General features: G+C 39.2%; 2 protein-coding genes across 2 annotated transcripts in view; both read left to right on the top strand.

Annotated features, from left to right (window-relative positions):
• STX3 (syntaxin 3) overlaps positions 1-18,376 on the top strand; it is a 150,387-nt gene that overhangs the window by 99,270 nt on the left and 32,741 nt on the right. The gene's annotated exons all lie outside the window — the stretch shown is intronic.
• OOSP3 (oocyte secreted protein family member 3) overlaps positions 5,370-18,376 on the top strand; it is a 28,088-nt gene continuing 15,081 nt past the window's right edge. The window contains exons 1-3 of the mRNA XM_089914227.1: positions 5,370-5,384; positions 9,064-9,193; positions 16,507-16,685. Coding sequence (XP_089770353.1) covers positions 5,370-5,384; positions 9,064-9,193; positions 16,507-16,685 — 324 coding nt within the window. The remainder of the gene's footprint in view (positions 5,385-9,063; positions 9,194-16,506; positions 16,686-18,376) is intronic.

Genomic DNA, 18,376 nt, shown 5'->3' with positions numbered 1-18,376 from the left:
AGTAGAAGTTGTAAGTCTGAAGTTGGAACAGGCAGGATGGGGGAGCCTGGCACATGGGAAGGTCTTTGGCATAGTGTTTTTATTTATTTATTATTATTTTTTATTTTAAGCATAGTGGTTTTTGACCTATGATTTTTTCCTAAGATAGATGCCCTGAGAGTTTTCTAGCCCAGGAGGAAAACCATAGAGATATACATCAAATGTGGATTTGGGGTGTGCCAGGAAGGATGCTACATGCTACATGTAGGAAATGTTGTCTATCATAGTTCTTCCAAAAACTATTAGAGAATACTCTGTTTGGCTTTACAATGTTTGCTCTGGGTCAGCAAGATGGTGGAACAGGAGGCCTCTCGTATATAACCCCACAGCAACAGTAATCTTAGCAGCCATCCGTGGACAAAAGTTCCTATGTGGAAACTATGGGTTCCAGGTAGGAGGTTGTAAAACGCCAGTGGAGCCATCAAGCAGGACTGTATTGAGAAAGCAAACCAAAGGAAACAGACTTGTGTTCACAAAGAAGAAGGCAAACATGACACCACCAAATGAAACTAATAAGTAGACCTAACAGACATGTACCAAAAACATAGGGAGGAAGCTCCTTGACATTTGTCTTGGCAATGATTTTTTTTGTATATGAAACTGAGAGCATAAACAGCAAAAGCAAAAATAACAAACGGGACTATATCAAACTGAAAAGCTTCTTCTGCATAGCAAAGGAAACCATCAACAAAATAAAGAGGCAGCCTAGGGAATGGGAAAAAAATATTTATTAGATACCATATACCTGATAGGGTATTAACATCTAAAATATATAAGGAACTCCTACAGATCAATAGCGGAAAACCCAAATAATCCCACTGGAATATAGGCAAAGGACCTGAACAGATATTTTTCAAAGAAGATACACAAATGGCCAGTAAGTACATGCAAAGGTGCTCAACATCACTATCGTCAGGGAAATGCAAATCAAAACCACAGTGAGATGTCACCTCACGCCTGTTAGGATGGCTATTGTCAAAAAGAAAAGAGGTAACAAGTGTTGGTGAGGATTTGAAGGAAAGGGAACCCCTGTGCCATGTTGGTGGGAATGTAAATTGGTACAGTCATTATGAAAACGGTATGGCATTTTCTTAAGAAGTTGAAAACAGAACTATTTTTTGATTCAGCAATCTCAATTCTGGGTATATATCCAAAGGAAATGAAATCTGTATTGTGATGGAACTCAGTTTCTGTTGCTTGTTGCTCAAGAAACCAACACTGAGAAACATGTGTTGGGTAAAGGAAAAGTAGCTTTATTTTAAGGAAGCAGACAACCTGGGGAGAAAGTGGACTACTGCCTGAAAGAACCAACTCCCAACTCTTCAAGTGTTAGCCAGGATTTATATAAGAAGGGAAGCAGGAAACGGCTGCAGGCTACTTGCTGGGGGTAGGCTGCTCTTCTGTTTTCGGAGATGTGTACACTAATCACGAGGTACCTTGCTGATATTAGAACTTGAATGTGGTCATTACATTGTCCAGATCAGCATATCTGTTCTATGGGTCAGTGGTCATATATTTCTGTAAAAACAAGAACAAAGGCAGAAACAGAGCAAAAACTCAAAGTGAAACAGGAACCAGTCCACCAAACCCCTGAGCTTTAATTATTAACCATTCTTTGGTTGAAAAACAAGCACAGTTACCGTATCTCAGAGATATCTGTACTCCTACATTCTTAGCAGCGTTGTTGCCAACAGCCAGGATTATGGCATCAATCTAAGTGTCCGTCAACTAATGAATGGATAAAGAAAACGTGGTATATATATACAATGTGATATTATTCAGTCATGAGAAAGAAGGAAATCCTTCTATTTGTGACTAAATGGATGGACCTTGAAGGCATTATGCTAAATGAGATAAATTAGAGAAAGACAAATACTGTATGATATCACTTATATGTGGCACCTAAAAAAAGTCAAAGTCATAGAAGCAGATGGTAGAATGGTGGTTGCCAGGGGTTGGGGATTGGGGGAAAAAGGGAAATGTTGGACAAAGGGTACAAACTTTCAGCTATAAGATGAATATATTCTGGGGACCTAATGTACAGCATAGTGCCTATAGTTAATAATACTGTATTGTATGCTTGAAATTTGCTAAGAGTAGATCTTATGTGTTCTCCCCCCACATACAAAAAAATGGCATTATGTGAGATGATGGAAATGTTAATTAGGTTGATTATGGTGATCATTTCATAATATATATGTATATCAAATCGTCTTGTTGTTCACCTTTATATATATACAATTTTTGTCAGTTATATCTCAATAAAGTTGGGAAAAAAGAGAATATATCACCTTAGCTATGGGCTTAATTATGACATCTTTTCCTCCATTTTTTTTCCTCTGCTAATGCTAATATGTTGATCACTGATGGGTTTACCTCTGTTGTCCATTACAGTCGACAGATCCATTTATTGGTCACATTCTACTACCTCTAATTCATTGTCTGCATTACTTCCACAGTTTTCCAATCTAAGGGGGGGAGGGATAAATTGGGAGTTAGGGATTGACATATACACACTACTATATATAAAATAGATAACGAATAAGGATCTACTGTATAGCACAGGGAACTCTATTCAATACTCTGTAATGACCTATATGGGAAAAGAACCTAAAAAAAGACTGGATATATGTATATGTATAGCTGATTCACTTTGCTGTACACCTGAAACTAACACAACATTGTAAATCAACTATACTCCAATAAAAATTAGAAAAATTAAAAAATGTGTCATTTTTTCCTAGTTATTATATCAGAAGCAATGTCCTGCAGCTAAAAACTGTTTTCTCATTTCTGGCTTAAAACTATTCTATTTAGACTTGAATACCCTCACCCTTTCGCTAAAACTGGTCTTATCAAGATCACAAGTCACTTCCACACTGCTGCTTTCATTGTGAATTTAAAATTCTCATTTACCTCACCTGGTGATTGATTGCTCTTTTCTTCTCAAATACTTACTTTACTTGGCTGGAACACCATCCTTTTATGGAGTTTTTGTTTTTGCGGTACGCGGGCCTCTCACTGTTGTGGCCTCTCCCGTTGCGGAGCACAGGCTCCGGACGCGTAGGCTCAGCGGCCATGGCTCACGGGCCCAGCCGCTCCGCGGCATGTGGGATCTTCCCGGACCGGGGCACGAACCCGCGTCCCCTGCATCGGCAGGCGGACTCTCAACCACTGTGCCACCAGGGAAGCCCTATGGAGTTTTTTTCCTGCCTTTCTGAGTGACCCTCTTTTTGTTTTCTCTTGCTGGTTCCTCGTAACGTGCCTGATTTTCTAAAAGTTGTAATATTCTAGGGTTCAGTTCCTGGATCTCGTTAAATCTCAAGGCTTTATGTGACACCTGTATACTAACGTCTGTAAAATTTATATTTCCATACAGGAGATCTCCTTAATCCTAGACTTGACTTTGGGCTTGGTCATGTGACTTACTTGGGTCCATAGGAAGTTAGCAAATATGATGTAAGTGGAAGGTTGAAAGTTGCTTTTGCACTGAGTTCTGTTGTGTGAATCTGGAGACCCACCGTGTGTATGAACATGAGCTAGCCTGCTGGAAGGGCCATATTGTGGAGAACTGAGACAGTCTAGCTGTCAGCCTGCCAACCCCCGCCAAGGAGTGAGGTGATTGTAGATCATTTTGCATTAGTTTAGCCGCCAGATGAATAAAATAACATGAATAACGCCAATCCGGCTAAATCCAGCCCGAATTGATGACCCACAGATTTGTGAGAAAATGATTGTTGATCCGCTAGGTTTCGGAGTGATTAGTTGCACAGCAGTCGATAACTGGCATGTGATACTTAGAATTTTTTCCAGTTATATAGTTGAAGCAATACTTTTGTAAGCTGACCATCTATTTCATTTCTAGCTACCTCATTATTCATTAGCTGATGTCTATCAGTCAAAACACTTCCCTTGTCACTCTGGTTCTCTTACCAGTTATAGTAATTGCTCCAACCTTATCTTTGATGGTTAAGTAGTGTCATCTAATCTTGGCTAATTTAGGATCACATCAGACTGACTGAGATAATTTCAGTGGTCAAGTCTCTCACTACCATTCTCATCCATTTCCCATCACTAGTTCATTTCTTAATGTCATAGTTAGGAGAGTATTCTCTGGACTTTCCCAAGGAAGAGAGAGGCTAGGTGAGTGGGTTGCACATGATATAAATTCTCTTCAACATTCCCATCTCCTTAAGCATTTGACAGTGCATTTCTGGCCTCTCATTCTTCCTAATGTAGGTCACTATTAAGTCCAGATTTCAACCAAGTAAAATGTTGGGGTCACTTCCTATAGCTAAAGTTAGCACAATTCATAGTCTCTGATAACTGCATCTACATTAATATTTCTCATAATCCAATATTATATTCTGTTTTCTTTGATCTAATATGCCAAGAATCCAATTCCAAATATCTTTCCTAGGTTTCTGCAAATGTAAATTAGAAAGATCTCGTAATTATTTTTGTGTTTAAGCTGTCTCCTGTTGGATCAAACTTTGCACTTGTCTTCCTGGGGCATAGTGGGATCTAACCCTAGTGATGGTTCCAGAGACAATGAGTGGTCATAGGTCTAGGGTTTAAGGAGAATAGCCGTATCCTTGCAGAAAAACTGCCTCAACTTAGATAATTATAGGGTCTTTAAGCAAAGGAAGCCTAGGCTGTTCAGCCAGGATAGGAGAAGCTAATTCTTTTAACAAGAAAGTTTCAAATTGATTACATGAGTAAGATTCTCAGGTCCTTTCAAGTATATTCAAAATACCTATCTTGATTCTTAGGATCCCACTCCTTCCTAGTCAATGATCAAATCCTTACAACAGAGACTTTGGCGGGCTGTAAGCTATACTTGCATTATAATTCTGCAAGCTGTACAGTTAGCTCTTGGCATTAATTCTCAGCCTCCTCTGGCCTGTGGGTATAAGAAATAATGGCATCTTGTCAGGCTTGTATAGAAGTTCTCTGGTTTTCTGAACATAAGTCAAACAGAGAACTTAAGATCTTGAACTTAAAATTTTATTCCTGTAAGCTGATCCATGATGTCAGAAGTAGCCATCTCACCCCATATTCTCCTAAATCATTACTGTTGCCATCACAGCCAACTGCAGAAGCTAACTGACCTTCAAAAATCTTGCCTTCAACTGGCTCATCGTCAGAAGCAATGGGTGACAGATTTAGTGTTATGCCACCACATGCCACAGATTATTAATATCTCATTTTCTGCTAATGACGAGGGGTTTTAGAAGAGCTGAAAGAGTAAATAGGAGAAGATGAGGCACCCCAGAGTTTAGCAACTGCAGACTGTCACTACCCTAGACTTGGAGGGGCCAACGGAAGCCATGGAACTGTGGACGGTAGGGCTGCCTGGCAGGGGTACCCTCACTGGAGATGTCTCATGAGGAGAGATTAAGGGGGAGAAATACCCTAGATCCTCCTTTTCTCCCACCCTCCAAACTCCTGCCAGCGATGTCTACTCTGCTCTACCAGCACCAGTGAGGTTGGATACAGATTCATGATCAAACTCATGAGGTACAGTAGGCTTCACCCAGGATCCAGTCTGCCTATAGCCACCTTAGACTGCAAAAGGGAAGGCCACGGTGCATGAAAAGTGCTTCCTTAAAATGGAAAAGGCATTACATTCTTACAATAAGGTATCCTGGGGGAGAGAGACCACATTCACCTACCATTTATTATAGTATGTTGTTATAATTGTTCTATTTTATTACTAGTTATTGTTCTTAATCTCTTATTGTGCCTAATTTATAAATTAAACTTTATTATAGCTATGTACGTATAGGGAAAACAGTATATATAGGGTTTGGTATTATCCTCTGTTTCAGGCATCCCTTGTGGTTAAGGGGAGCTGTACTTCCTCAGGGACACTCTCGTGGCACCTCCAGACTTGGTTATGTTCCTCTGTTATCTACACCCTTGGCACTCTGTACTTTCCTTTGTAGCACATACGAGAAATGCAATTAGTTATTTGCAGAATTATCAATATTTCTTAACTGTGTTTGTTTATTGTTCGTTTCCCTGCCAGACAGTGAGCTCCTCAAAGGCAAGGGTCAATCTTCCTTGTTCACCATTGTGTCTCCTACTGCACCATGCAGAATGCCTGCTACGTGAGAGGTTGTCAAATATTTGCTGAAAGGAACCGCCCCAGATGCTTAAACCAAATAATAAATTAATAACATGTACCGGCCTATAATCACACCGTGATAAATGTTAGAAGTTTACATAGGAAGAAACTAGAAAATAAAAGTAGAAGATTGAGGAGGTTTCCAGCAAGATTGAGAGAGAATTCAGGATTTAAGCATCCAGGGTCTGGAGTCAAGGTCACCCAACTATTAAGTACATTGGAGTCATCTATTATTCAGTATTTCTTTATCTAATCAGGTAAATGCACTATGAGATAATCTGTACTCCTTTTGTTTCACCTCTGTACGTGCTGTTAAACACGACTTATGTAATTCCATTTATTTGCTTGATTTACTAGAGGTGAACATTGAGGGGTGAACCAAGAAATCTAGTAAAATCCAGATCCTTCAAGGTCGTTGGCTGAGCTAGACAAGGTCCTAAAAGCTTCCAAGGAGATCAGTAGATATGGCCCAGGACCAGCTACTCTGAGCTGAGCCCAAATGGCCCAGGTCCATTCCTATCCAGCATATATGGGGACAGGAGCAAGGGTACAAGTGGAGGCACATGTTCCAGATATCTTATAAAACGTATAAATCAATCAAAGAAACTGTTAAACAAGATATGTTCTGACCTCCTATTTTGACGAACCAACTTTCATAATGAGGTAGAAAGGCAGATTTTAATTTGGAATTTTCAGAGTCCTCAGAGTTCTGTGTTGGAACATTGCAATGTGGTGAGAGCCACCATCTATCTCCACTCCACTTCACTCTCCCACCCATAGCCTGTGGCCCAATTTCTCCTCTCTTCCCAATCCCACTCCAGTCTGTGTTGTGAGGGGCCCCACACACACGGAGAGCATGGGTGCGGACACTACAAATGACGTGTCCAAGTTCTGGTCATATTTCTAGTAGGCAACTACCTTTTGGTCACCCACTGGGCCAAGGGGTACCCACACCAGGGAGGACAGACTCAGGGGAGAGACTCATGTGAGCCTTGGGTGTGAAATGAGGGCCATTTGGGTAGAAAATTCTGGAGGTTTGGGCCCTGGGTGGCTTGTCCTCTTGATCCAACACATCTTCTCCCCCAGGCAAAGGGCACAGTGGAGAAGGCCAGAGTGAAGCCCTCTAGAGCCTGAGTCGTGAGCAGAGGTCCTTCCTTCCCAGATCTGGAGGTGGTACAAAATGGCCTGGTGGCATGCTGATTTATCCCACCCCTTTTTTCCTATTATAATGTGTGGATGTCTAGAAGAAGCTACAGTTGGGAGGAGGGAAGTGCTGCCTTGGGTGAAGGTTTTTCTTCCCTCTTATGGAAAGACTTTGTTCAGATTGCCAATTCTGGAATTAGGCCCAGTATCATGCTGGTTGGACTGGTCTCTCTGTTTTCTTTTAGATCATTCCAGATCCTCAAAAGAGCACAACTGCTAGCACAAATAACATAAATGTTTTACATTTGTAAATGTATAATTTTATAAATTTATAAAACATTTGTTTTACATTTATAGCATTTATATTATATAGGTGTTGGAAATACCAGGAGAATATATGAAGGGAAGTAGGATTTGGAATCCTACTTTTTTATTCCTCATTGACGTATCAAAGATGACATTTATGGAGCAACCTCTAGTCACATCTAGTGTCTAATTTAATATTAAGATCTTACACTTCAAAGGACATAGAGGATTTATAACGTTGGTGGTTAAAAAAAAAGGCTCTAATGTAAAACAGATGAAATGGAAATCACTGAAGGAGAACTGGAGGCCTCCCTCCCTCCCTCCCTCCCTCCCTCCCTCATCAGTAGTCCTGAGGACCTCTGCTCCAGGTTTCTCAAAGTATGAGCCTCCACGAATCACCTGGGGCAATTGTTAAAAATGCAGATTCCTGGGCCTTGTCCCTCTGGTTTAGACTCTAGAAATGTACATTTTTTCAGAAGAACCTGCAGTGATTCAGATGTACTCTAAAGCTTTCAGCTACAATTAGATCCCATTGGACTGGAGTGGAGCTAAGACATCTACATTTTTTTTTTTTTTTTGCTGTATGTGGGCCTCTCACTGTTGTGGCCTCTCCCGTTGCGGAGCACAGGCCGGACGCACAGGCTCAGTGGCCGTGGCTCACGGGCCTAGCCGCTCCGTGGCATGTGGGATCTTCCCAGACCGGGGCATGAACCCGTGTCCCCTGCATCGGCAGGCGGACTCTCAACCACTGCACCACCAGGGAAGCCCGACATGTACACTTTTAAATAACCCTCCTGATAATTTTGATAATTAACCTAAAGTTTGTGAGCCATTGAACTATGTGGTTCTCTAAAGTAATATTATCTGAGTCAGTGGTTCTCAAAGTGTGGTCCTGGGACCAGCACATCAGCATCACCTGGGACTTTCAGAAACATATTCTTAGGCCCCATGGCAGCCTCGAATTAGAATCTGGGGCACAGCCTAGCAATCTGTGTTTTAACAAGCCCTGCAGGTGATTCTGATCCTGCTAAGGTTGGACAACTACTGGCTTAAAATATCTCCCTAAATGTCATTCCCCAACAAGTCAATAAACACACATTGACACGCTGATCATCTTCTCCCAGGAACTTCAGAGGGCCTGGAGAAGTCACATTCTCAAAGATTTGTGGTGGTACTTTCTTTGCATTCCTGATTTCTGTACTGGAGTGATCAGGAGAATGTCAAGTTTCAGGTGGTAGAAAGAAGTCTTTCTCTGAATATAAAAAATGGTGGCTTTTATGAAGAGTTTAATTTCGTGCTTTGTGCTTTCCCTATTTTCCAGATATTAAGCAATTTGAATCAGCAAAAACAATCCATATTCCTGGAAAATAAAATCAATCAGCACAAAGTGACTTGTAAATGCAGTCAGCTGGGTGTGGCATTGGCTATAAAAGTATTCAAAACAGGCCAGGTGCTACCGATTTCCTGTGTTTTTCCAGGGTCTTTGGTTGGGAGCTGACATCGTGAAGGCTTCTGTGGGGTTACGATCATCTTTACTTCTCTGCATAATTTCGGCGTTTTCTGAAGAAGAGTCAGGTACTAGAGCAGCCCTCATGTTTTGCTGAAGGTGTAGAGGTTGCTGGGTCTTTTGCTGTGTGCTGTTTTGAGTAGAAGTGATTTGCCATTTTATTTTCCTGACTTCTGTAGTGGTGTTGCTTCCTCTCGTTTGCCCTCTATCTCCGCACCCTCCCAAAGCAAGTGATTTATCTAGTTTATCCTCATGCTTGGGAGAAGAGCTATTTTTTTTTTAATTTTTGAATTTTATTTATTTACTTTTATACAGCAGGTTCTTATTAGTCATCAATTTTATAAACATCAGTGTATACATGTCAATCCCAATCGGCCAATTCAGCCCACCCCCCCCCGCCCCCCCCCCGCGGCTTTCCCCCCTTGGTGTCCATACCTTTGTTCTCTATATCTGTGTCTCAATTTCTGCCCTGCAAACCAGTTCATCTGTACCATTATTCTAGGTTCCACATATGTGTGTTAATATACAATATTTGTTTTTCTCTTTCTGACTTACTTCACTCTGTATGACAGTCTCTAGATCCATCCACGTCTCAACAAATGACCCAATTTCGTTCCTTTCTATGGCTGAGTAATATTCCATTATATATATGTACCACATCTTTATCCATTCGTCTGTTGATGGGCATGTAGGTTGCTTCCATGACCTGGCTATTGTAAATAGTGCTGCAATGAACATTGGGGTGCATGTGTCTTTTTGAATTACGGTTTTCTCTGGGTATATGCCCAGTAATGGGATTGCTGGATCAGATGGTAATTTTATTTTTAGTTTTTTAAGGAACCTCCATACTGTTCTCCATAGTGGCTGTATTAATTTACATTCCCACCAACAGTGCAAGAGGGTTTCCTTTTCTTCACACCCTCTCCAGCATTTGTTGTTTGTAGATTTTCTGATGCTGCCCATTCTAACTGGCACTGAGGTGGTACCTCATTGTAGTTTTGATTTGCATTTCTCTAATAATTAGTGATGTTGAGCAGCTTTTCATGTGCTTCTTGGCCATCTGTATGTCTTCTTTGGAGAAATGTCTATTTAGGTCTTCTGCCCATATTTGAATTGGGTTGTTTGTTTTTTTACTATTGAGCTGCATGAGCTATTTATATATTTTGGATATTAATCCTTTGTCCATTGATTCATTGGCAAATATTTTCTCCCATTCTGAGGGTTGTCTTTTCATCTTGTTTATGGTTTCCTTTGCTGTGCAAAAGCTTTGAAGTTTCATTAGGTCCCATTTGTTTATTTTTGTTTTTATTTCCATTACTCTAGGAGATAGATCAAAAAATATCTTGCTGTGATTTATGTCAAAGAGTGTTCTTCCTATGTTTTCCTCTAAGAGTTTAATAGTGCCTGGTCTTACACTTAGGTCTCTAATCCATTTTGAGTTTATTTTTGTGTATGGTGTTAGGGAGTGCTCTAATTACATTCTTTTACATGTAGCTGTCCAGTTTTCCCAGAACCACTTATTGAAGAGACTGTCTTTTCTTCATTGTATATCCTTGCCTCCTTTGTCATAGGTTAGTTGACCATAGGTGCATGGGTTTATCTCTGGGCTTTCTATCCTGTTCCATTGATCTATATTTCTGTTTTTGTGCCAGTACCATATTCTCTTGATTACTGTAGCTTTGTAGTGTAGTCTGAAGTCAGGGAGTCTGATTCCTCCAGCTCCATTTTGTTCCCTCAAGACTGCTTTGGCTATTTGGGGTCTTGTGTGTCTGCATACAAATTTTAAGATTTTCTGTTCTAGTTTTGTAAAAAATGCCATTGGTAATTTGATAAGGATTGCATTGAATCTGTAGATCGCTTTGGGTAGTATAGTCATTTTCACAATGTTGATTCTTCCAATCCGAGAACATGGTATATCTCTCCATCTGTTGGTATTGTCTTTAATTTCTTTCATCAGTGTCTTATCGTTTTCTGCATACAGGTCTTTTGTCTCCCTAGGTAGGTTTATTCCTCGGTATTTTATTCTTTCTGTTGCAATGGTAAATGGGAGTGTTTCCTTAATTTCTTTTTCAGATTTTTCCTCATTAGTGTATAGGAATGCAAGAGATTTCTGTGCATTAATTTTGTATCCTGCTACTTTACCAAATTCATTGATTAGCTCTAGTAGTTTTCGGGTGGCATCTTTAGGATTCTTTATGTATGGTATCATGTCATCAGCAAACAGTGACTGTTTTATTTCTTCTTTTCCAATTTGTATTCCTTTTATTTCTTTTTTTCCTCTGATTGCCGTGGCTAGGACTTTCAAAACTATGTTGAATAATGGTGGTGAGAGTGGACATACTTGTCTTGTTCCTGATCTTAGAGGAAATGCTTTCAGTTTTTCACCATTGAGAATGATGTTTGCTGTGGGTTTGTTGTATATGGCCTTTATTATGTTGAGGTAGGTTTCCTCTATGCCAACTTTTTGGAGAGTTTTTATATAAATGGGTGTTGAATTTTGTCAAAAGCTTTTTCTGCATCTATTGAGAGGATCATATGGTTTTTCTTCTTCAATTTGTTAATATGGTGTATCGCATTGATTGATTTGCATATATTGAAGAATCCTTGCATCCTTGGGATAAATCCCACTGGATCATGGTGTATGATCCTTTTAATGTGGTGTTGGATTCTGTTTGCTAGTATTTTGTTGAGGATTTTTGCATCTGTATTCATCAGTGATATTGGCCTGTAATTTTCTTTTTTTTTAGTATCTTTGATTTCGGTATAAGGGTGATGGTGGCCTCATAGAATGAGTTTGGGAGTGTTCCTTCTGCAGTTTTTTGGAAGAGTTTGAGAATGATGGATGTTAGCTCGTCTCTAAATGTTTGATAGAATTCACCTGTGAAGCCATCTGGTCCTGGACTTTTGTTTATTGGAAGACTTTTCATCACAGTTTCAATTTCATTACTTGTGATTGGTCTCTTCATATTTTCTATTTCTTCCTGGTTCAGTTTTGGAAGGTTATACCTTGCTAAGCATTTGTCCATTTCTTCCAGGTTGTCCATTTTATTGGCCTAGAGTTGCTTGTAGTAGTCTCTTAGGATGCTTTGTATTTCTGCGGTGTCTGTTGTAACTTCTCCTTTTTCATTTCTGATTTTATTGATTTGAGTCTTCTCCCTCTTTTGCTTGATGTGTCTGGCTAATGGTTTATCAATTTTGGTTATCTTCTCAAAGAACCAGCTTTTAGTTTTATTGATCTTTGCTATTGTTTTCTTTGTTTCTATTTCATTTATTTCTGCTCTGATCTTTATGATTTCTTTCCTTCTGTTAACTTTGGGTTTTGTTTGTTCTTCTTTCTCTAGTTCCTTTAGGTGTAAGCTTAGATTTTTTATTTGGGATTTTTTCTTGTTTCTTGAGGTAGGATTGTATTTCTATAAACTTCCCTCTTAGAACTGCTTTTGCTGCATCCCATAGGTTTTGGATTGTCGTATTTTCATTGTCATTTTTCTCTAGGTATTTTTTGATTTCCTCTTTGATATCTTCAGTGATCTGGGTTATTTAGTAACCTCCATGTGTTGGCCTCCATGTGTTTGTGTTTTTTACATTTTTTTCCCTGTAATTCATTTCTAATCTCATAGCGCTGTGGTCAGAATATATTTTTTATATGATTTCTGTTTTCTTAAATTTACTGAGGCTTGATTTGTGACCCAAGATGTGATCTATCCTGGAGAATGTTCCGTGCGCACTTGAGAAGAAAGTGTAATCTTTTGTTTTTGGGTGGAATGTCCTATAAATATCAATGAAATCTATCTGGTCTATTGTGTCATTTAAAGCTCTGTTTCCTTATTTATTTTCATTTTGGATGATCTGTCCATTGGTGAAAGTTGCCTTATGTATTGAGGTGCTCCTATGTTGGGTGCATATATATTTATAATTGTTATATCTTCTTCTTGGATTGATCCCTTGATCATTATGTAGTGTCCTTCCTTGTCTCTTGTAACATTCTTTATTTTAAATTCTATTTTATCTGATATGAGTATTGCTACTCTAGCTTTCTTTTGATTTCCATTATCATGGAATATCTTTTTCCATCCCCTCACTTTCAGTCTGTATGTGTCCCTAGGTCTGAAGTGGGTCTCTTGTAGACTGCATATATATGGGTCTTTTTTTTGTATCCATTCAGCAAGCCTGTGTCTTTTGGTTGGAGCATTTAATCCATTCAAGTTTAGGGTAATTATCGATATGTATGTTCCTGTGACCACTTTCTTAATTGTTTTGGGTTTGTTTTTGTATGTCCTTTTCTTCTCTTGTGTTTCCCACTTAGAGAAGTTCCTTTAGCATTTGTTGTACAGCTGGTTTGGTGGTGCTGAATTCTCTTAGCTTTTGCTTGTCTGTAAAGCTTTTGATTTCTCCATCAAATCTGAATGAGATCCTTGCCAGGTAGAGTAATCTTGGCTGTAGGTTCCTCCCTTTCATCACTTTAAGTATATCATGCCACTCCCTTCTGGCTTGTAGAGTTTCTGCTGAGAAGTCAGCTGTTAACCTTATGGGAGTTCCCTTGTATGTTATTTGTCATTTTTCCCTAGCTGCTTTCAATAATTTTTCTTTGTCTTTAATATTTGCCAATTTGATTACTATGTGTCTCAGCATGTTTCTCCTTGGGTTTATCCTGTATGGGACTCACTGCACTTCCTGGACTTGGGTGGCTATTTCCTTTCCCATGTTAGGGAAGTTTTCGGCTATAATCTCTTCAGATATTTTCTCGGGTCCTTTCTCTCTCTCTTCTCCTTCTGGGACCCCTATAATGCGAATGTTGTTGCGTTTAGTGTTGTCCCAGAGGTCTCTTAGGCTGTCTTCATTGCTTTTCATTCTTCTTTCTTTATTCTGTTCCGCAGCAGTGAATTCCACCATTCTGTCTTCCAGGTCACTTACCCGTTCTTCTGCCTCAGTTATTCTGCTATTGATTCCTTCTAGTGTAGTTTTCATTTCAGTTATTGTATTGTTCATCTCTGTTTGTTTGTTCTTTAATTCTTCTAGGTCTTTGTTAAACATTTCTTGCATCTTCTCGATCTTTGTCTCCATTCTTTTTCTGAGGTCCTGGATCATCTTCACTATCATTATTCTGAATTCATTTTTTGGAAGGTTGCCTATCTCCACTTCATTTAGTTGTTTTTCTGGGGTTTTATCTTGTTCCTTCATCTGGTACATAGCCCTCTGCTTTTTCATCTTGTCTATCTTTCTGTGAATGTGGCTTTTGTTCCACAGCCTGCAGGATTGTAGTTCTTCTTGCTTCTGCTGTCTGCCCTCTGGTGGATGTCAAGAGCTATTTTTTATGTTTCCTTTTAGATGTAGGTATTTTCCACTGCACAGCTCTCCACCTCATTTCCCTGCCTTGCGGAAAAGATTTCCCTGCTTGAAGTTTCAGCTTTCTTTTCCATGTCCCATTCTGATCTACTCATTATCCAGCCCCCTATTTCTGGTCATCCCCTGTCCCCTTGTTTTTATTTATTTATTTATTTAAAAATTTTTTATTGGAGTAGAGTTGATTTACAATGTTGTGTTAGTTTCAGGTGTACAGCAAAGCGAATCCGTTATGCATATACATGTATCCACTCTTTTTCAGATTCTTTTCCCATATAGTTTATTAGAGTATTGAGTAGTGTTCCTTGCGATATACAGCAGGTCCTTATTATCTAGTTTATATATAGTAGTGTGTGTCTGTCAATCCCAATCTCCCAATTTATCCCCCCCCAGCCCCTTACCCCCTGGTAACCATAAATTTGTTTTCTACATATGTAACTCTATTTGAGTGTTTGTGTGTTACTTCTAAATCGAGACATGGAAACAAAGATCTTCATTTTTCTCTCCTCATTTATTTTTCCTAAGTCATAAAGTTATCTTTTATATCTGCTTAAAAATCTTTTATACTATTTTAAAGGTTACTTTCCATTTAATCAGTTATTATAAAATATTGGCTACATTCCCTGTGTTGTTTAATACAATCTTGAGCTTACTTTACACCCAATAGTTTATACCTCCCACTCTCCCACCCATATAATGCACCCACCCCCAGTAACCGCTCGTTTGTTCTCTCTACCTGTGAGTCTGCTTCTTTTTGTTATATTCACTAGTTTGTTATATTTTTAGATTCCACATATAAGTGATATGATACAGTGTTTACCTTTCTCTGTCTGACTTATTTCACTTAGCATAATGTCCTCCAAGTCCATCCATGTTGCTGCAAATGGCAAAATTTCAATCTTTTTTATGGCTGAGTAGTATTCCATTGTATATATGTATATGTGTGTACACACACCATGTCTGTTGATGGACATTTAGGTTGCTTCCATGACTTGGCAATTGTAAATAATGCTGCTATGAACATTGGGGTCCATGTATCTTTTTGAGTTAGTGGGTTTTTTTTCTTTTCTTTCTTTTTTTTTTTTTTTTTGGTAATATCTGTTGTTTTATTTGCAACCCACTTACTTTGTCCACGTGTCAGACCTATGGCTTACTTTACAGTCATTGTTTCTCACCTAAACTATATATCTCTTTCTTTATTAAAAAAGTCACTAGATAAGTTTACTTTCTATGTAGTACTTTAAACATTTTTTTATTTCTAGTATTTCCTTAACATGGAAATATAGTGATGGATAGCTTTATTTGTAAGAATGCCTGTACATCTCTATCTAAAGACTTCCTTAGGATATATTCCTTGTAGTAGAATTAATGAGGGCCCACGGCTGTGGATGATTCGATTTCACAGTCAGACTCACCAGACGCCAATAGGCTTTAATCTAAGACTATCTTCATTTTGCTTTATAGAAGGATACAGGGCAGGAGACACAGCAGGTACAGATCTTCATTACATTGGCAGAACCATATATTGCTCGAATATATGGTTTCCTTTGTCCCTTCACCCACAAAAGGTGTGTTTGGTTGCTTTAGAGGAGGGCCAGAGGCTACAGAGAAGCTGCTGTTTTCGTGTCCCACCCATCATTTACACTGGTTTTGTCATGTGGACCCAAGGCCATCGTACCAGCTTGAGGCTCCTCCAGTCTGGGGCCAATCCCACACAGCAAGTGAAGCGGAGACAGCATCCCACGTTTAGCTTAAGTCTGTAGTTTTTAGGGAAATGGTACTGGGTGAAGGAGATGGAGGATGTCTCCAGATAAGCCTGCAAGTCTGACCTGAGGTTAATTTTCACTCACAACTGTTATGACTTTATCTGAACAATCACACTGCATCTGTCAAGGGTGTTCTAAGGGGTATATATACATATGCATAGATATATATATGTATCTATATATATATTTTTTAATAAGAAGCTCCAATTTTCTTTCAGTGTCCTCTAGGACAAAAATTTCTATCTGAATCTTTCTTTTTTGGATTCTTTCAACAGTGTCCATAGGGTGTACTTCTTCTACATTCTGGGCTGTTGTTCCACTGACTCTACTTGATCAAGGCCGCCTCTTGCATTCTGATGAAGTGTCTCTGAGAACTGGCTGTCCTGTCACCAGCCTAACTGAGAAGGGGTATGAGTTTAATTATCTTGTCATTGAGTGTGGGATTCAGAAAGAGGTAAGAGCTGTGACCATTTCACAATAACAAACTACGCCCCCCATCTTACCTTGCAGTGGCTGCTGTGCTTAGCTGCTGCAAGATGGGTGGAGTCAAGGTCAAAGCCAAAGGTGAAGAACCTGCTCATTTTTATGACACTTGAGTTTGATACTTTTAGAATAGAAAGACCAATGGGACCCAGGAATTGGCCTTGAAAAGCTCATGGCCCATTGGGGAGAATACATTGCCATATATTTTATTATGACTTTTCAACCACTCATACATCTTTGGTCCTTAGATCTCCTAAAGTCTAGAAACACTGAAAAGAACATATCATTCCCAGTTTTCATGTTAAGTAAGTGAGGCTAAAAAGGCTAACAATTTACCCCAAGTCATGGAGCTGTCCAACAGAGGAAGGACTGAAGCTTAGATACTGGTAAATTGAGATTTACATCCTTCTTTGGAAGAAGGAGGAAATGGAAAATTGTGGATTGAAATGTTTGTCAGAGATAGAAAGCACTAGGGGGATTCAGAAGGAGAGATCTGAGAATGTTTGACGAGAGGTGAACTTGCTAGTACTTTGATAATTTTTACATCTCTGTCCGTGAATGAGTTTGGTCTATAATTGCCCTTTCAAATATACTCCTTGGAGTTATTGGCTAAGATTGTAATTTTTTGATCCTTGGTGGTAAAACCTCCTCTGTTTTTCATTTTTCTTTGTGGTTATATAGCTAGAGTGAAGTCAAGTCCAGGTAACTTGTCTAAGGTAATAGAACTAGGGAGCGGGAGAGCGGGAATGAATCTGGATTTTCTGACAGGAACTTTCAGGCAATTCAACATTGACCTTTGGTGGAGGAAGAAAAAGTGGACTTTGCACTTAACATGCAGTGGTTTTACAACATGAACTAAAAAAATATGTATGTAGAGAAACATTATATGGAGAATAACTCAACTATCTATTGAGAGGTGTGTGGTTTGTGAGTGATATAAACAATTCCAGTTTCCTTCAATTTACTACTTTACATCCACAAAACTTGCTAATTCAACTTCTTTTTTGAAGTATGCATATTTCTAATTTCTTTTGCCTTCATGTACCTTTCTCATATTTCAAAGCATGACTTATTATGGGCATAAGGGAAAAAACAACAAAGGCTAAAAGATTGATAGCATGGCTTTACAAAGTTTATACAATTAAATAAGAGATAGTAAGAGCGATGCACAGAGATCAACTACAATGTTATTACAGGGACAGAAAACTATGAAATGAAACAATCCATCAGAGCTACAGATTTCTTTAAAGGTTATTTTCTTTTTTTTTTTTTTTTAAAGAACAGGTTGGGGGTAGGAGTTAATTAATTAATTTTGCTGTATTGGGTCTTCGTTTCTGTGCGAGGGCTTTCTCTAGTTATGGCAAGCGGGGGCTACTCTTCATCGCATTGCGCGGGCTTCTCACTATCGCGGCCTCTCTTGTTGCGGGGCACAGGCTCCAGATGTGCAGGCTCAATAGTTGTGGCTCACGGGCCTAGTTGCTCCACGGCATGTGGGATCTTCCCAGACCAGGGCTCAAACCCATGTCCCCTGCATTAGCAAGCAGACTCTCAACCACTGCGCCACCAGGGAAGCCCTAAAGTTTATTTTCTTAGGGCATGGAAACCATTTTTAAAGTTTTCAGTATTACAAGACCCTTTTGAAATTATACTTTCAAGGATAGA

The sequence above is a fragment of the Delphinapterus leucas genome, chromosome 7 (assembly GCF_059928025.1).
Source record: "Delphinapterus leucas isolate spDelLeu-1000000601 "Yukka" chromosome 7, BTC_Dleu_Yukka2, whole genome shotgun sequence".
Classification (NCBI taxonomy): Eukaryota; Metazoa; Chordata; class Mammalia; order Artiodactyla; family Monodontidae; genus Delphinapterus; species Delphinapterus leucas.
Note: the sequence above shows the minus strand (reverse complement) of the source record. Positions and strands in the feature narration are given on the sequence as shown.